General features: G+C 41.7%; 1 protein-coding gene across 1 annotated transcript in view; it reads right to left on the bottom strand.

The window, feature by feature from the left end:
- Positions 1-14,050: 14,050 nt before the first annotated feature.
- LOC136007176 (ovostatin-like) overlaps positions 14,051-17,224 on the bottom strand; it is a 28,514-nt gene continuing 25,340 nt past the window's right edge. The window contains exons 33-35 of the mRNA XM_065665094.1: positions 17,090-17,161; positions 15,718-15,820; positions 14,051-14,744 (exon numbers count right to left, since the gene is read on the bottom strand). Of these exons, the coding sequence (XP_065521166.1) occupies positions 14,692-14,744; positions 15,718-15,820; positions 17,090-17,161 (228 nt within the window). The 3' untranslated portion in view covers positions 14,051-14,691. The remainder of the gene's footprint in view (positions 14,745-15,717; positions 15,821-17,089; positions 17,162-17,224) is intronic.

Genomic DNA, 17,224 nt, shown 5'->3' on the forward strand with positions numbered 1-17,224 from the left:
TATTGGCCCCTCTTTTCCCTTGTTTCATAGATATTTTGAATATTGATGAAACTGAATAATAGAGAAGCCAGACATGGAAAAGTTCTTAACTATTTTTACCTTAGCCATAGACCACTTTACAGTGTTAATGATGTTTGATTAATTTCAGCTTGAAATTAGCCATTTAATGGGCCCATATAAATCTGTTAGTGCCCCAGGTTTCTAGTTTTCACACCTGTGTGAAAGCTGCTTGGTTTTCTTCAGGAGAAAAAAAAAATCTGCTTTCATCCTCCTTCTTTTGTTCTCCTGTTCTCTCCAGCGAAAATGAAGTGCAATATGTGCTGCTCCCCATAAACAAAGCAGTGCTAGAAAACAGTTGCTTGATAGCTGCAATTAATTTTTTTCTGTTCATATGGGTACCAGATCTGGCTGGAATGAAGTTATGAAGTCAAGTTTCTTCACCTGTATGGTGCTGTGCTTTGCATTTGTGGCTAGAACACTGTTCATAATTCACCAGTGTTTTGCCTATTCCTGACCAGTGCTTGCATGTTGTCAAGGCTTTCTATCTCGCCCACCTCTTGTCGAAAAGCCAGTACACTGGAGGTGGACAAGAAACTGGGAGGGCACACAGCCAAGACAGCTGACCCGAGCTGACCAGAAGGATGTCCCATACCATGCAACATCATGCACAGCAATAGAAGGTGAGGAAAAGGAGGAGTGAGGACATTTGTGGGTATGGCATTTGTCTTCTGAAGTAACCACTACATGTACTGAGGCCCTACTTCTCATTAAGTGTCTGAACATCTGCTTGCCAATGGGAAGCAGTGCATAAAATCCTTTTTCTTCTCTTTCATGTGCACCTTCTGTTTTCTTTATTAAACTGTCTTTATCTCAACCCACGAGTCTTTTCACCCTCTTTTTATCCCCCAATCCCCCTGAAAAGGTCAGTCAGTAAAAGGCAGGGCGGGTGCTTGGCTGCTGGCTGGGGTCCACCCACCACTGTGTGTTACCAACATTGTTAAATTTTGTAGACCTGAAGCCAGAGAGATACGGCTTCAAAGGCAGAGTACTTGCATGGGAGCATGCTTTTCTCTAATCTCCTCGTACATTGTGTGACTGTCTCTTTTTGTTTCTTGTGTGTGATAGTAGCACCTGCCACATAGGGCAACTCTGACACTTTCTTCACTTACCTCTTCAAATTTATCACTGAAATGCCAAACCATACGAAACTCCAACAGGGCAGCAGGTGGTTCCCAGACTCTCTCTCTGGCATGATGTGATTGTTTAGACCAGACACAACAGTCTGATGTTCTGCTCTGAAAGACCATCTCCCTGTCGTTTCTATTAGAGAGGTTCTCTACCAGCTACTACAGATCAGGAGCTTCACCAGGGATCAGGCTTGATTTTCTCTGCAATGGAATACCCAGACCAGGAACTATCAAAAAGAGAAATCCACTGATGAAGGCTTGAACTTGAGGTGACAAAAAAAGTAGATGATCATTATTTCATGTTCTTGCTCTTTCTGGATTTTACAGGTAGTTATGAATTTATTGCAACATAATAAAGTATTCATCCCAAACAAGCCAATTTCATAATCATCACAGTCCACATCCTTATGCAGCAAGAAGCATTCTGAGACTACTTTTGAAAGTTTAATCAGAAGGTCAACTGGGTTAGGTGACATTTAAAGGTTGTAGAGATTGAGGACAGAAGCTGTGTATAATTTATGGTTATAATGAGCAGGTTTTTAGGCCCAAATATTAATTAGATTATGGCTTTGGTTAGAATGTCCACTCTAGTATCTCCAAGAACTGGCACGGAGAATGATATCGTCTGTGCATATATGCCTTCTGAATGGTAACCAAGTGCAGGACAAAAATGACCCATGGATCCTATATCCAAATAACTTATTGCACTAGTTTAACGTCTCCACTAACCAGAATGGAGAAGGTGCACATAAGAAATGCAATTATCTGGAATAAAGAAGTTATTAGACTAATATGTTTGCAATCAAACAAATACCCTGGATAAAAAGCAGCCGCAACACCTTATCATAATAAAGGAAACTAGAAGTCATCCCTTCTTCTTGTCTATAACATATGATCATTTGTCTTTCACAGGAAAATCAAAGAACATTCCACTTGACACAACAAAAGGGTTGCTTCTACAATACCATCAATGTTTGTTTTTTGTTAGATTGTTTGGTTTTGTTTTGTATTTTGGGGGGCTGTTTTTGGTTTTGTTTTTTTTCTGACTGCATCTTCTTGCTCTTTAAGTCCTACCCATTTTGTTTAATTCACCTGTGTATGTGCAAGAAGCTTCTGAATATTGCTCTATAGAGAAATTAGAGTTGCTACTCCATCACCACGTCAAGATACTGTATTTGGGGTTCTGTTGCTTCCTCATAGAAGAATTCATTCAGATGACTGGCACCTAAGTTAACCTAAATCTCCTCCCACACATACCCACATAGAAGACATGCAAGATTCTCTCCTTAACCCTCTGTCACCAAGATTTCTTAGAGACAGGTTTCAAGGCTGCTGTGCTTTGTACCAACACCATGATTCCTCTCCAGGAGATTCTGGAAAACCTCATTGAACTTTCTGGGCATATATAAGGAACTATGAAGTAATGTTGGAGAAATATCTGTATACAGATGGATCATCTTGCATTCCTGACTCAAAATGTGTTGTTTGCCAGCCTAGTTTTGAATGTTACCTAAGCCGTAACTTCAGACCTCAGCTAGTCTTGTTCAGTAGTAGCACAGCTCAGCTTGATCTGTGTGTTTGCAGATGGAGAGCAATGAGAGGGACCCTTGACAGTACTAGAAACAGCTGATTGATTTAGTTAACTTCGTTAATCTATACCCACCATCTGAGTATAGATTATTTTCTGCCACTTGAACAGGCCTGCTGCAGGCATAGTTAGATTGCAAAAATTTTGTCCTTACAGCTGTGGTTTGGTTTATTGGAGGCACTAGATATGTTCTATCAGTAAAGGCTTATCTTTACAAATAAAAGATGCCTTATTATGATAAACTATAGTAACACTACTCAACTGTTTGGGTTTTTTTGGTTTTGTTTTTTTGGGGGGTGTTGGTTTTTTGTTGTTGTTTTTTGGTGGGTTTTGGTTTTTTTTTTTCATAGAGAACTGGTCACAGAGATTTCTGTGTCAAGGAATGAGCTGACCTCAAATTTCACTCACTATTACTGCAAAGAGTCCGATTTCTTTCCTGTGGCAGTCAAAAAATGGTTCTAGCAGAATTCCAGGAGCCTCATGGTTTTTCTTGCTTTTGCAGTATTTGTAGCTGCTCACATTTCTTTTAATTATGGTACTACTTCTTAGTCTTGCAGTTTATTGCCATCACCCAACCATTCTTTGTACTTGACCGGAGCAGTGGTGGAGAAGAGCGTGGCAATTCTGTGAGAATTTGCACAGCCTAGCAGTACAACTTTGAACTGACTAGCTGAGCACTGCAGTTGGTAGTGGCAGGACCTCTGGCAAAGCCTATTTGAGGAATTCCATGATTGCCTTCTCAGCAGCACCCCAGCTGGCAGTTTGGATACGTCTGCCAGACCTCTAACCATGTCTTTGTGGCATAGACATTGACACTTTTCTTGTAAATGAGTTAATTCCTGCGTTCAAAGGAGGGTCAATGCAAAGAAACTTGGTCATTACATCTACAAAAATTAATTTAAAAGCACTGAAGAGATCCATGACTTCGACTATGACTGCTTCCTATAAAACCTTCTTTAAGCAGATTGGATTGTAACAATTTGTTTAGGCATAGTAAAGGTCGAAATGCTTGGTTTGGTCCAGGTGGTTGGGGAACAATGCTGAAAATGGTAACTACAGGTAAAGTCCTGCTTGGTCAATAGGGTCTCCAGTCAAGCATGAAAGATTTCTTTCATTGTTCTAAGACGTGGGTCCTGACAAAGTTCTCTAGCAGCTCTGTAAGGTAAAAGGATAGCGAGTTCATAAAAGAAAATAAGTATATCCCTAGAGGAACAGTCACAGCTTGCAGTGATTTTGATGAATGATGGAAATGCTTTCAACAAAAGTGTGGGAGAGGGAAGGGAGGGAATGTAGAGGGGTGCATATTATTTCATCCTTGCATCCAGTTGCAAGGATTCTATCATGCCAGAGACTCATGTGAGTGTGGATGGGTCAGTCAGAACCTAGTTTCAAAGTTGTGACGTTTATCCTTCTGTGTGAAGAGGCTGAGGTCTGAGCAGGAAAAGCTCTGTGTGAGCTAAAGAATTAAGACTGTCTTTGCTGTGCAGTTTTGGTGGCAAATGTGCCGGTAAAAGGCAAGTGAAGCTGGAAACTGACTTCTGTCACTGCACCTGCAAAACGTGGGAGTGGAGGCTGATGTTCCCAGTTAAACACAGCTCACTCAGCAGAGCTTGGGCTAAGCTATAACCGTAGAGATACAGTTTGGCTACCAAATTACTCTGCGCTTTTGGGAGTGCTTTGAAGTTTTACTGTCCTTGTAGGGACAGGACCAGTGGTTATTCAACCCTCCTTTCCTTGTGGTCTCGACAGGCAACAGCAAGGGTTGGGTTCAACTGCAGAGAGGTCAGTAATAAAATATCTGAATAATCTCCACGAAGAAATCTTTGGTACTTAGTGGGTTCATTCTTCATACTTGTAAACATATTTTTTATTAGAGAGGGAAAAGAAATAATTAACAAGAAGTATCAAGAGGGGAATATTTGGCATGTAGTTCCCAAAATATAGCTGGTTAAGCCCTTTCCTCTGGTGGGACAATTAGGCTGGCTACATGCTTCCTCCCTAAACCTCCCATGGTGGAAATCATCTTGTCTATCGAAAGCTGACACTATGCATTTAATCTCCTGGCTACCAGAAAGGCACTGCAGGCTAAACCAGCCATCTCTACCATGCCGAAGACTGCCAAACCCATTCTCTGACCTTTCATCCTCTGAGGAAAATCCTAACTCTTTATTTCTATTTCACAGTTATGCACAACTCTCTTCTAAGCCGTAACTTCTGCACTCTGTACATAGAAGCATTTGCTTTAAATTTAGGTGACAACTTATGTCAGTTACATGTAGAAAGAAATAAGATGTCTCAGGCTTTCATATTGCAGTGGCTTTTCTCTGCTTTATAGAAACCCTGCTTTTTAATTTAATTCTGCAGAAATGCCTCAAAAATTCATTGTAACACCAGACTTCTAAGTGAATGAGACTCTGTTAGTCCCCTCATTTTCCTCTCCTTCTCTCTACTACCTTACAGAGGAGTAAGAGCCTTCCCTGGCTGATTGCCCTTCTTCTCTGGATTTGAGAGGGGTCATCCAGGATTTTTGCTTCCCTGTGGGATCTCAGCCATCAGACTATAGAGCCTACAAAGGCTTTGCTGACATAATTGTACTCCTAAAGTCCTTCTGTGGAGTTGCAGCCATTCTTGACATGACAGATCTGAACCATGCCTCTAAACAGCAGGTTGGGCTGTCTGTGGGAAGGGAACTGTGGCAAGGTAATGCCTTTACATGCTTCTTTGTACATGGTTACAGGAATGTGCCTTTGTGGTAAGGACCTGGGCCAAATGAAAATTCTGAGACATATTTTTTTGGGAAATGCTATATGGCTGTTCCAGCTGTTCCAGCTGCTCAGAGAAGGAAAGTGTGGATCTTGGTGTAGTCACTTCAAGGTCGTAAAGCGATGTTTTCAGCATCAAGAGTTCATAGAAGATGAATCCAATAAATGAGACTTAAATCTTTAAGAGCAGGTGCTACTTCTACTCATTTCCTTCAAGTCTATCTTCTGTGTAGGCATGGTATTGTTGGGGCTCAAATGTGAGAAAGAGGACTTAAGAGTCTCTTGCAATAGTTGATAACACCAAATGTTGGAGGCTACAGTCCCTCTGTGAGTAAGCTTTGAGCTTTTTGCCAACATCTCGCTTCTAAATCCTTTTTTTTTTTTTGGTTGTTGTTGTAGGTGCAAAGGCTTTTTCTTTCCACTATGACATACCAGAAATTGAACTTGTTCCAGACACATTATGGGAGCCATGCAAATGCTATTCAGAGCCTGCAGCTTTCTCTCCATTTATCTGTTATTATTATCTACTTGGCAGCACAACAATACTCTTGTGTTACTTGGTATATTAATTGCACTACTTTAAGGATGCCCCCCAGGGAGAGCCTGTTTGTGTCTTCAACCCCTGACCTTATGCCTGAAAAGTTTTTGGATTCATTCTCCACACATAAAGGCTGGTTTTGCTTCGTCTCCAGTGATAATATATTCTACAGCTTTACACTAAACTACTGAGCACTGTACAGAACAAGCTGGAGGATGTGTCCTTGATGAAGAGCTGTCATTCTTTATTATCTTCTATTGCATTTCTAAACAGTTGAGATTTCTGAGCCAGCTCAGGGCAAATAAGCTGGCCTCAGGCAAATGGGAAGTCAGAGAAAGTCCTCATTGCAAAGAACTAGGTGCATTTTAAGGCTACGGTGTCATAAACAAACAGCACTAGACAAAACTGTCTGTTGTACAGCACTGAATGGAGATGAGGGAGTGACTGGAGCATCACATCCATGTCTAATGTCATCCCTAGTTGCTAGCCTGAGGGCAATGCAAGTGTTTTGCTACTATGTGAAGCAGTGGTAGAGTCCTGGCTGTTCCCACCTCTGAGGAAAGCCTCCAGAGTCTCTCCCGTCACGTTCCCACAGACTGCAGCAGATGGATCCCATAGGAACTTCTCAAGAAGTGGAAGCAGATGAGTGACCTTTTCTCACACTGGAAATTAAAGGGAAGATTTATTCATGGTAGTTTTAAGGTCCTCAAGCATCCTTCCAACTATAGCAATCAGTGTAAAAAAACATGACTCAACAGACTTCTTTCTAAGACAGAGTGTGTCAGTTGGGAACAAAACTTGATGGTGTATCCGGCAGTGACACCAGAGCCATGGGTCCTAACAGTTCCGTGTTCAGCAGACTCCAAATTCTACCAAAACGCAGGGAGGTGGAAAGGAAGATTCACCCTGGCTTCAGTAGGATCCAGACACTAGAAATCGATAGCCACAGGGACCAAAGACCTGATGAGGCAGGTCCCTGGGGAATAGACAGTCTGTGATCTGCACTCCGGCTGCATCAGTGGCTGTACCCCAGGAACTGCTCTGAGTTCATAATGCTCTAACATGGCTTCATTAAAGATACAGTGAGGACCAAAAGTAAAGTCACAGTGAATCCTCTTGCCTTGTCTGACAGAAACAAAATGAAGGAGCAGCTAGACACTATCTCCCCTGTGTGCTCTCTTTACATGTATCTCCTGCATGTAAGGCCTCAGCCTAAACGTAACACTTTGCTGGCTTCTTGATTCTACTGTCTCCTCTTTGCTCTGGCTTCCAGTCATTCTGTTTTTTTCTTGCAGTATGTACCAACAGGCTTATAGTTCTTTCAGCTATTTTGTGAGCCCTCTGCTGACACTGGCAGGACCTTATATTCCTGGAAGAGACAGAAAATGTCCAGGTAAGCCCATCACACCAGAAGCCTGGAATCAGTTTGAAAATAATTATTTAACAAGCCTGCTACTCATAATTTTCATGCCAGACTGACTGCAAATCATGAAGCATGTTTTCAGAAACGCAGAAATGCACCTAATGTCAGAACACTGTGATCGCTTGTTACTAACATGACTAAAAAGGTTGGATTTTTTTTCATAATTTTGGCAATTAATTCCATCACTTTATGTGGTGGACTTTCTAATGGTGACAGTGGGATTGAGGGTCCCCTCGGCAAGTTTGCCAATGATATCAAGCTGTGTGGTGCGGCTGGAGGGAAAGGATAGGATTCAAAGGGACCTTGACATGCTTCAGATGTGGCCAATGCCAGCCTTGTGAAGTTCAACAATATTAAGCGCAAGGTCCTACATCGGGTCAGGGCAATCCCAGGCTCAACTACAGATTGGGCAGAGAAGAGATTCAGAGCAGCCCTGCAGAGAAGTACTTGGGCGTGTTGGTCACTGAGAAACTGAACATGAGCTGGCAGTGTGCGCTCGCAGCCCAGAAAGCCAACCGTATCCTGGGCTGTATCAAAAGGAGCGTGACCAGCAGGTCGAAGGAGGTGATCCTGCCCCTCTGCTCTGCTCTCTTGAGACCCCACTTGGAGCACTGTGTACAGTCCTGGTCTCCTCAACATAAGAAGGACATGGAACTGTTGGAGCAAGTCCAGAGGAGGCCACGAGGATGATCAGGGGACTGGAGCACCCCACATACAAAGACAAGATGAGAAAATCGGGGCTGTTCAGCCTGGAGAAGAGAAGCCGAGTGGAGACCTCATAGCAGCCTTCCAGTATCTGAAAGGGGCCTACAGGGTTGCTGGAGAAGGACTCTTCAACATGGACTGTAGTGATAGGACAAGGGGTAATGGGTTTAAACTGAAACAGGGGAGATTTGAGTTAGATATAAGGAAGAAGTTCGTCTACTGTGAGGGTGGTGAGGCACTGGAACAGGCTGCCCAAAGAAGTGGTAAATGCTTCATCCCTGGCAGTGTTCAAGGCCAGGGTGGAGAAAGCCTTGGGCAATACAGTCTAATGTGAGGTGTTCTTGCCCATGGCAGGGGGGTTGGAACTAGATGATCTCAAGTTCTTTTCCAACCCAAACCATTCTATGATTCTGTGTAGGGATTGGCATCTTCTTATAATCAAAGGTAAGAGTCACATACATCCAAAAAACAAGTAAGAATCTACAGCAACTGATTTTATGTAGCTGCAGTGCTCTATGTCTTCTTCCTAAGTTTCACCTAGTCTTCCTGGCCTACGTAACTGTGAAAGCTAGGGGCACTCTTCCCACTGTTTACAGGATCATGTCTCAGATTGTGTTAGTCTATGCCATCGCTCTTTGTTTGAGGCAAAACCAGTAGGAGCATAACTCAAACAATGCTAAGTCACTGAATCCCCTCCAAGCATTCACACTGAACAAAACTAAGTGTCAACAAGAATGAAAACCATCAAGTGACAACAATGAGAAAAGTCATGATGGATGACTACAGCAAGCAATAAAGGTTAAAAGAAAAAAGCCCTGCAGCTTAATTGCTGGCCACAAACTGAAGAAATCAAGAAAAGTGAAACAGAGCAAGTAATGCTGAGTATGTTTGCTCTGGGACCGTATTCAGCAGGGCAAACCTATTGGCCATGAGCTCTGCAGAGCCTCCAGCACTGATCAAGGGCTTCCACAAGGTGCTGAAGGTTTCATGCAGATGCCATTGAGTTGGAGGCATTTTCTAGTCTTACCTGGCAACCAGATGCTCCTGCTAAATATAATCAGGGTATCATCCAGGCTTTTAAACAGACCATTTCAATGAATTGTTTTTACAGAAAATATATGCATACAGAAGACTAGGGCCTGTCTATAAACTAAAGAATTGAATGTAAACATACTGGTTTCGGCACCTAATAAAAACATATTTTTGGAGATCAGAGGCAACCCTTACCATTTTGTTTCATTGATTCACATGATCCTAAAAGCTCAGTATCTGAAGTTCCTGTCAATTGTTACATCTTTTCATAGGCAATTTTAACAAGAAAATCCTTTGGCTCAGGTTTTCGTGTATTTACTGCAGTCTCAAAGAACAGTGAGGATTTACTACACCCTCCCAATACTTCAGGTGGATAAAAAGTCTTCAGAGGTATCATTGCATGACACAGACTGCAAAGAACTGGAAAAAGGCTTAAAGGAATTGAGCCTTTTTATTGACTGGCTGAGATAGGACCCAATAGCTGCATCCACTGCTTGTGGCAAAGGATGACATTAACATGGCTATTATTAACTTGTCAGAAACATCAAGAGTAAGAACCCTCCCACACTCCCAAAGTGATATTTCAGGCTTATGTGGCTTTCCTAAAGATTTCTTCTGTACTTGCTTTGCCACTTTTGTCTGTTCTTTACTTCATGACATCAAGTAAATTTTCACCAGTTCTTTCCACAGGAAGGAGTTACCCTTTGGTAAAGTAATGCTAAGAGCAGGGTGGCTCAGCTGTAAAGACAAGAAATGAAACACATAAGAAAGAAATTGTAGTGTACAACTGGTTGATTGAACAATAGCAAGATTCATGCTTGTTACTGCATGTGATAGGTTTCTGCTGTAACCTGCTGTGCAACAACTAATTTTTTACATTATTTAAAAATCAAGACTTTCTTACAGAGCTCATAAATAAACTAAGTAAAATTTCTTATGTAGAGACATGTAAGGGGGAAAATGTGAAACAGCATATCATGGAAGTAGCCAAATTTCTCAAATTTACTGCATGAGCTAGAGAAATACATACAAATAAACCACAATGAAGCCAGGCCAAATAGCCTTGAAGCTCTATTTTCACTTCTGGCAAACAAATGAAATTAAAATCTCAAAGAAGTGAGAGTGTGGGACATAGTTCAACCCGTCTGACTTGCATTGAGGTTAAGCAAACTCCTGAGTTCCTGCATCAGCAAATTCAGATGATCAAACTCCATGAGAAAAAATTTAGGTGACTGGTGGTGCTGGATGTAAAAGAGTTACAGAGGTAAAAGTAGGCTATAAAATGCAGATTTTGCTAGATACCACTGGCATTGTCCCAGCCGCTCCCTCTCACCCTAGTGTTTTGGACATTTATGGCAAAATTTAAATGCTGTGCTTTTGAAAGAATCTGCATTTCATATCAGTTTCCATCTGACCAGTCTTGCAGTTGGCCATTCACTGAAATGGCATTAAACAAAGGCTTTTGTTTAGTAACAGGCTGAGTGTACACAGCTGAAGAAGGTGGATTGAACTGGTCTGACTGATCCCTCTTGAAGCTCACACAGTCTTTTCTGGTGGCAAGAATGGGAGAGCAAGGGGAGTTTGGGGTTACTGAAAAACAGCTTGGCACCTTAATATCTTCAGATTCATAGCTAATTCCTTATCATGTGTCTGTCTACAGCAAAGGTCACCACGAGGTCTCACACAAACATGAAAACATTGCTTTTAGTGTGACTTTGGGTCAACTATTGTGCTTAGGGGATGCTTCTGATGGGACAGAAATGCTGGGGATAGGACCTCTGGGTTTTGAGCAGAACTGGAGGAGGTGAGGGCCGCTCACGTCATTATATCCTTTTCTCAGAATGTCTTTTTTTTTTTTTTTTTTCAAAAGGTAGAAACTCTCATCTATCACCACCAAAATTGTCATGGAAGAAACTACTCTTGCACTTCAATAAAGCAAAGCTTAAATCCAACCCAAAGAAAGCAGAGAGTTCTATTCCCATACCTGTGTCCATCCTAAGGACAGTACCCATAAATATTGATGGCATGACATGTAATCATAGATGTTGTTTTGCATATCGAAGTGTCCTTTCAGGCTTGCCTGCATGCACTGTGCTACCACATGAAAAGCTGCTATGTGCCCAAAGCTTTCAAATGCCAGGTGGTGTATTTAGGAAGATGGGATATGTCAGAGCATGGGGTCAGGTTCCTGAGAGTGTTAAGGCACTTGGTTCACATCAGCCAGGTTCTAAATTGACAAAAATTCATAAAGAGACATGGTATCCTATGCCCTACCCTTCAGCTGTTTAGCACGGCTACCCAGCTGCTTCCCCAATGTCCTAAGTCCTGATGTTGCTAAATTCCTGAAGTCTGCTTTTCTGCCTGGACCCCAGTGTCACTCTCAAGCTGTATACTCTCCTGCTAGCTGATGTGCAGAATCTCTTGCCCTATCTCAAGCCTTCTCCAAATGCACATGGAAAGGACCCAGAAAGAGAGTTCTGGGAGTTGTTACATATCTTGTGCCTCAACCTATCCAGTGGTAATGGTGTTTGTCTTTGACAGAAGTTATTTGTGGAGTCCCCTGTCTTTCTGGAGAGAAGGCCCGAGTCTGTGGGTGACTTGACACAAGAATCAGAGTAGCTGGTGATGAAGCAGACTACGGACATGCCTAAACAGGCCAGTTAACCTCCAAGTTGCAGCCTGTTCATGTCTCCCCCACCCAGATTTGGGCAGAAGGATTTGGATTTATCTGCATCTGTTAATGCATGACCAAGCTGAGACAGGGAGGACACGCCCAAAGCCATTTTTGGTCAACTTCAGAGGACATATGAGGAAATACAAATGTATTTCCAAGGAGAAGAAAATGAAAGACTTTCCTCTGACTAGAAATGCCATAGTTCAGACTATTTTTCATTTTAAATAGTATCTGAGATAGTAACCTGAGAAGAGGTTCATTCACAAGGACTATCCAAGACAATATCAGTCTGATTTTACATCCTCACAACTCCTTTACTTACAGAGACAGCAGGGTTTGTATTTGATAAATAAATTTGATTTGATAAAGGGTATTGTATTTGACTAAACTGAAGACAGCTGCAATAACCCAACTCATATCGGAGCGCAGGAAGCCTACTGCACGTCTGAACTTGCAGAAAACTCTGAGCAACTAGCCAAGAAATACCTGTACTGCGAGTAACTGATTGATGAATAGGCTCCTTGTCTGTAGGTATGTCTATATATGCGTATGTTGGTATGTGACTCAGAAAAGAAAACCCCCTGCAGAAAAATATTGCTTCACACAGTGTGGCTGGAAGTTCAGCACAGTCCCTAGCATTGTGCTTTTATTGGTCAGGGACAAGTGGTAGATTATAGTTCTGGATGCAGCAAGAAAGGTGATCTCAGTAAGCCTTTGCCAACTTTCAGGCTTTAGGTTCTGTGATCTTATCTCAGGGGAAATACCTGGTGCTAAATCACTTTACAGTTCTTTTCAAAACACATGTGAAAGTTGGTCAAAGACATAAAGAATGAAAAAAGTTGTTCTGCAGATGACAGGTTATATTTTCACAGCTTTCATGTAAAATGTCCGTAATTTTTGTCTCTTGAGTGCCTTTTACAGCGCAATGAAGGACCTATGCATGATTCCTTTTGGATGCAAGGAGAATTAATATTTAGTAAATTGTTCAGAACTAAAAAAGCAATTGCAGTGCAGATCTGATGGACAGGTTTGGGTGTTTTCTGTAACCTGAGTCATGCATCTTGACACACTGCTCACAGTTGTAGCTCATCTTCAAGAGCCTGCATCCCTCAGACTGAGGTCCTAAGAAGACAGTGGAGATTTTTCCTCTGCGACTGTCTCCTGCTTTGAGTTTCTGGTTTCTACTGGGTGGTTCATAGAATAGGAAGTTTCATTTGATGTCCTGCACAGGTCCATTCTAAGCCATCCTTTATGTGCTTCTACAGCTTCCAAATTTCTTTTGTACCTTTCTGGGATTACATTGAGCCTGTGGGTCTCTTTCATGGCTGCCCCTTAACACAAAGGTTCCTGCACACCTCAGTGCAATAGGATTAGTTTCACTTTAGCCATCTCAGGGCAAGCTTGACCACTCTACTGAACAGTGGTCTCAGGGTGTACAAAAGTCTCTTCCTCTGATACCACTTTGTATTGTGCTGTCTGCCTCAGAGTAGGTACATTGATTTGTATCAAAATCTGCTTTGAGAAGCCCATTTTTATGATAAATAAGCTAGTCTCTTCCAAAACTAGGAATATGTCTAACGCCCTGACTGAAGAAAGAGCAGCTCAGAGATACAATTAAATTAGCAGATGTCTGCTCAGATTGTTAAGGACATTTGATTGGTTTCTGTGGTCCTTACATTAATGTGATCCGGTCAGGACAAAGGTAATGACTGTGTGTGTGTGGCTGTCTGCTGTACCTGTTCACTAAATGCAGAGAGCATGACAGGAAATTTCTTGTACTTTGCCATCCCATGATAAGCTCCTCGTGGCTCTTTTTCATTCTGTCCACATCTCCTCATTTTTCTCCCTCCACGGGCTCCATGGGGTCCACCATTCCCCACTAACCCCTTTTCAAAGAGTTTCTGTGTCACAGCTCTCAAGTTTCTCCCAATTTTATGCTGAACTAATGCACTTTTTCTGGAGTTTCTGGGTAGAAAGCTTCCATCACATGGGCCAGGACCCCAGTTCTGTCTGTACCACAAGATGTCACTCATGTCAGGATGTTGTCATTGATTGACATGTCCAAGGTACGAAATTTTTATCTTATGAAATACCTTACAGCAACCAGTTCTAGATACAAGGAGTGGAGACTGGGACAAATAGCATGGACAATCAGAAGGTTTTATTATAAAGAGCAGTGAAATATGAGCTGTTAATCTGAAAAAACTTTCTAAATAGAGGCAAAAACTGCATAAAAGTTGTCTCTCTGTGACTAGAATTCTAACCTCTGTAAACCACTCAGTCCAATTACTGAAAAAGGTGAGGATCAAAGTAATTTCTGCAGAATCTTCCTTCAGGATAAATGGAAAGACCAAAACAAGTAAAATCTATAGAACATTCACCAGTAGCAGATTATTCTCCTAATCTTGGATTTCTTAAGAGGAATCTGTGGCTATGAGTACACATTTCGGGAGTTTACCTTTACACAAAGCTCTCACCAGAATGTATGTCATGGGTTTTCAAAAAGATGAATGGTCAGGGTTAACAATTGCACAGTACCTCCCTTGTTAGGAAAAGCACTTTATCTGGAGTTTCTGATCCACACTGACCCCAAGTTCTTTTGAAGTATGGGCCAGAATGGGTCATTCTGATCTACTGCAGTTTGGGATTTGCTTATTCCTCATTCTTGTATATGATTTTCATTGCCCTCCCAGAAATAACCAAGTCTCTTATCCTCTCCTTCCTCTACAAATGCTTGTCTGATACCTTCTGAACCATTATCTCTTCTGGCACATATCAAATTTCAGCTGGAAGGTGAGGAGCAGGGTGATTTGTATTCTGCAAGGGCGTATTCATCTGAAAAGAAGAAAGGAAGATGACATTTTTATGAGTGAGAAATCATTCTGACCCCAGTTCGTGTGCACTTGTGATTAATGCATTATGAACCAGAAAACATTTGATAGATGTTGTGGTAGTCTTCCAATTGTCAAGGCACTCAGTTACAGGGGTGCACAGTCAGAACCAAATGCACTCCTCTGGCTATGCTTGACAGGACACATTATTGCTGAGACTGTGAAAGATGTGGATCAGGTGGCAGAATATGCGCTCCAGGGCCAGTTCCCTGGACACTGCTGCTAATCTGTTAGGATGCAGTTCCCAAAGGTTGTGCCATGCTTGAGAAAAGCACAGGGAAACCTGTCCTGCGTAATGTCTGATAACTGAGTAATGTCTGATGCAACTGTAATCCTGTGAGGCCAGATTGGGAAACGTGGTCAGAAACTTAACTTTCTAGTTAGGTGCTTAAACTCCTTTTGAGTTCAGTGGAACTGCCATTCCTACCTAAGTATTTAACTTGCATGAAGGAGGAGTTTCTTAACAGCAGCCTTCTATGGCAATATAAAGCAAAACTATGAGATAACCCACACCAGGAAAGACAGGGCCACTGCTGCATTTGAGTTATTTATTTTAACCATAGTGTTCAAGCTGTGGAAAAAAAGTGGAATCACACTTCTTTTGTATGTAATTTGTAGGAAAACAACTCCTGACATACCACTTTCTAATCTGCTTTATGTTGAAATGCAGCCAAAAAAGACGGGGGCAGAAACTGTCTATGCTCTGTAAACCCTTTGCAATTCAGTAATCAAAACCAGCAGAATTGCTAACTTGCTCCCCACTTGTCTCTCCTGAGACACAAAGGTAGCAAATGCAGTAAAGGGAAGAGAGGCTTGCAGAGAGAGAGAAAGGGAAAACACACGGTCCACACCTTGTAAATACTGAAATCAATACTTTGATTTCACTGGTTTTGCTCGGGCCTACTAAGGTCACCTACCTGTTTCGTAGTAATCATACATATGTACTGGCACTGGTTTGATATCCAAGACAGGCAGGCTTTGCTCCACACTGAAGGAGAAGTTTATTTCCTTCTGGGAAACCTGGAAATGGCAAGACAAGAAAATGCATCAGACTTTTTCTTCTTGTATCTACCCTGAGGCTAAGGTTGAAGAAGGCATTTCTGGGTCAGACTGTGTGACAAAACACCATTCTCAGTTCTCTCCAGATTGTAAACTTGATATCAAATCAGGTTAATTGTTTAAAAGCTGTTGCTAAATAAGTTTTGTTGGTAAAATTGTGTGCTCTTTTCTTTCTTTCTCTTTGTATTTCCATTGCCAATTATCCCAGCCATTCCTTGGTTACTGCAGCTTTCAGCACATCAGCATTCATCTTGTCATTGAAAGTTGCCATTAGTTTCTTTCCTTGCCTTTTCCCAGCTAAAATCACCTTCAGCACCCTTATGAATCTTCTCCTCCCTTTTCTTTCTTAAATCACTTTGAGCTCAAGATCTCTGTTCTTCCCTGTGATTCTGTTCCTCCATCCACACTCTTGCAGCTATATATCCCAAACTTTCCTCTAGCCTCAGCTTCCTTAGATTCTCAAACTTCCTCTTGTGTATCCCTGCTCTCTTCACTCTTTGTCCTTGTTTTTATCTTGCTGACCACTTTATAGGAATGGAGCCATGGACAAGGGCTCTGGAGAACTTTCTGCATCACTGGTGCCCTGCTAAGTAAACTTTTCACATCTCAAGATCTCAGCTTCTCTGTGAATTCAGAACACTGACTCCAATCTTCCTTACTAGATGCTTGGAGACCATAAGAATTACTAGTAAGAATTAATGTTTGAGAGGTAGATACTGTTACTATTTCATTTTGCTTCCTCTCTCCTTCCATTCTTGGTATTTTAAGTTCCCCTGTGTTTTGATTTTCATCTTTCCCCTCTCTCATTCCCTTTACCAATGCCACTGATGTGGAAGAACTATTCTTTTCATACATAAATCTCTCTAAAAGGGAGGGGAAGATACTTCCTGTAAAACACTCGCAGATTAACTGATGAGAAGCATCACTTAGGGCCTGAGGAATATTATGTGGACTGGAAACCTTTGCAATATGGACTGCAACTTAGTTATGTTTTAGAAATGCTATTTAATCATACAGCATTCTTCACAAAAAGCAATAAATGCTTACCGCTTCACTGTAGACTACAACTACTTTGTACGTATAGATTTGATGTTGGATTGAACGAAACCCGTTTACATCTTTAAGACGTGTATTACTAACCTGCTATTAATGAGATATACTTGTTTTAATCCGGGAGCCTGTTTTAAACTTCCAGTTTAATGAAACCAAAAAGAAACTTCCCAAACTTACCTCCTGAAGGTAGAAAAAGATGTGGTTGTTCTTGATGTCTACACGATCCACAACAGAATTCTGGTACTGAAGCTTTAAATAAGGCAAACAATAGCAATGTTAACATAGGAGACTTGCCAGGGACACTTAGAAGTA

The sequence above is a fragment of the Lathamus discolor genome, chromosome 1 (genome assembly GCF_037157495.1).
Source record: "Lathamus discolor isolate bLatDis1 chromosome 1, bLatDis1.hap1, whole genome shotgun sequence".
In the NCBI taxonomy this organism is placed as follows: Eukaryota; Metazoa; Chordata; class Aves; order Psittaciformes; family Psittacidae; genus Lathamus; species Lathamus discolor.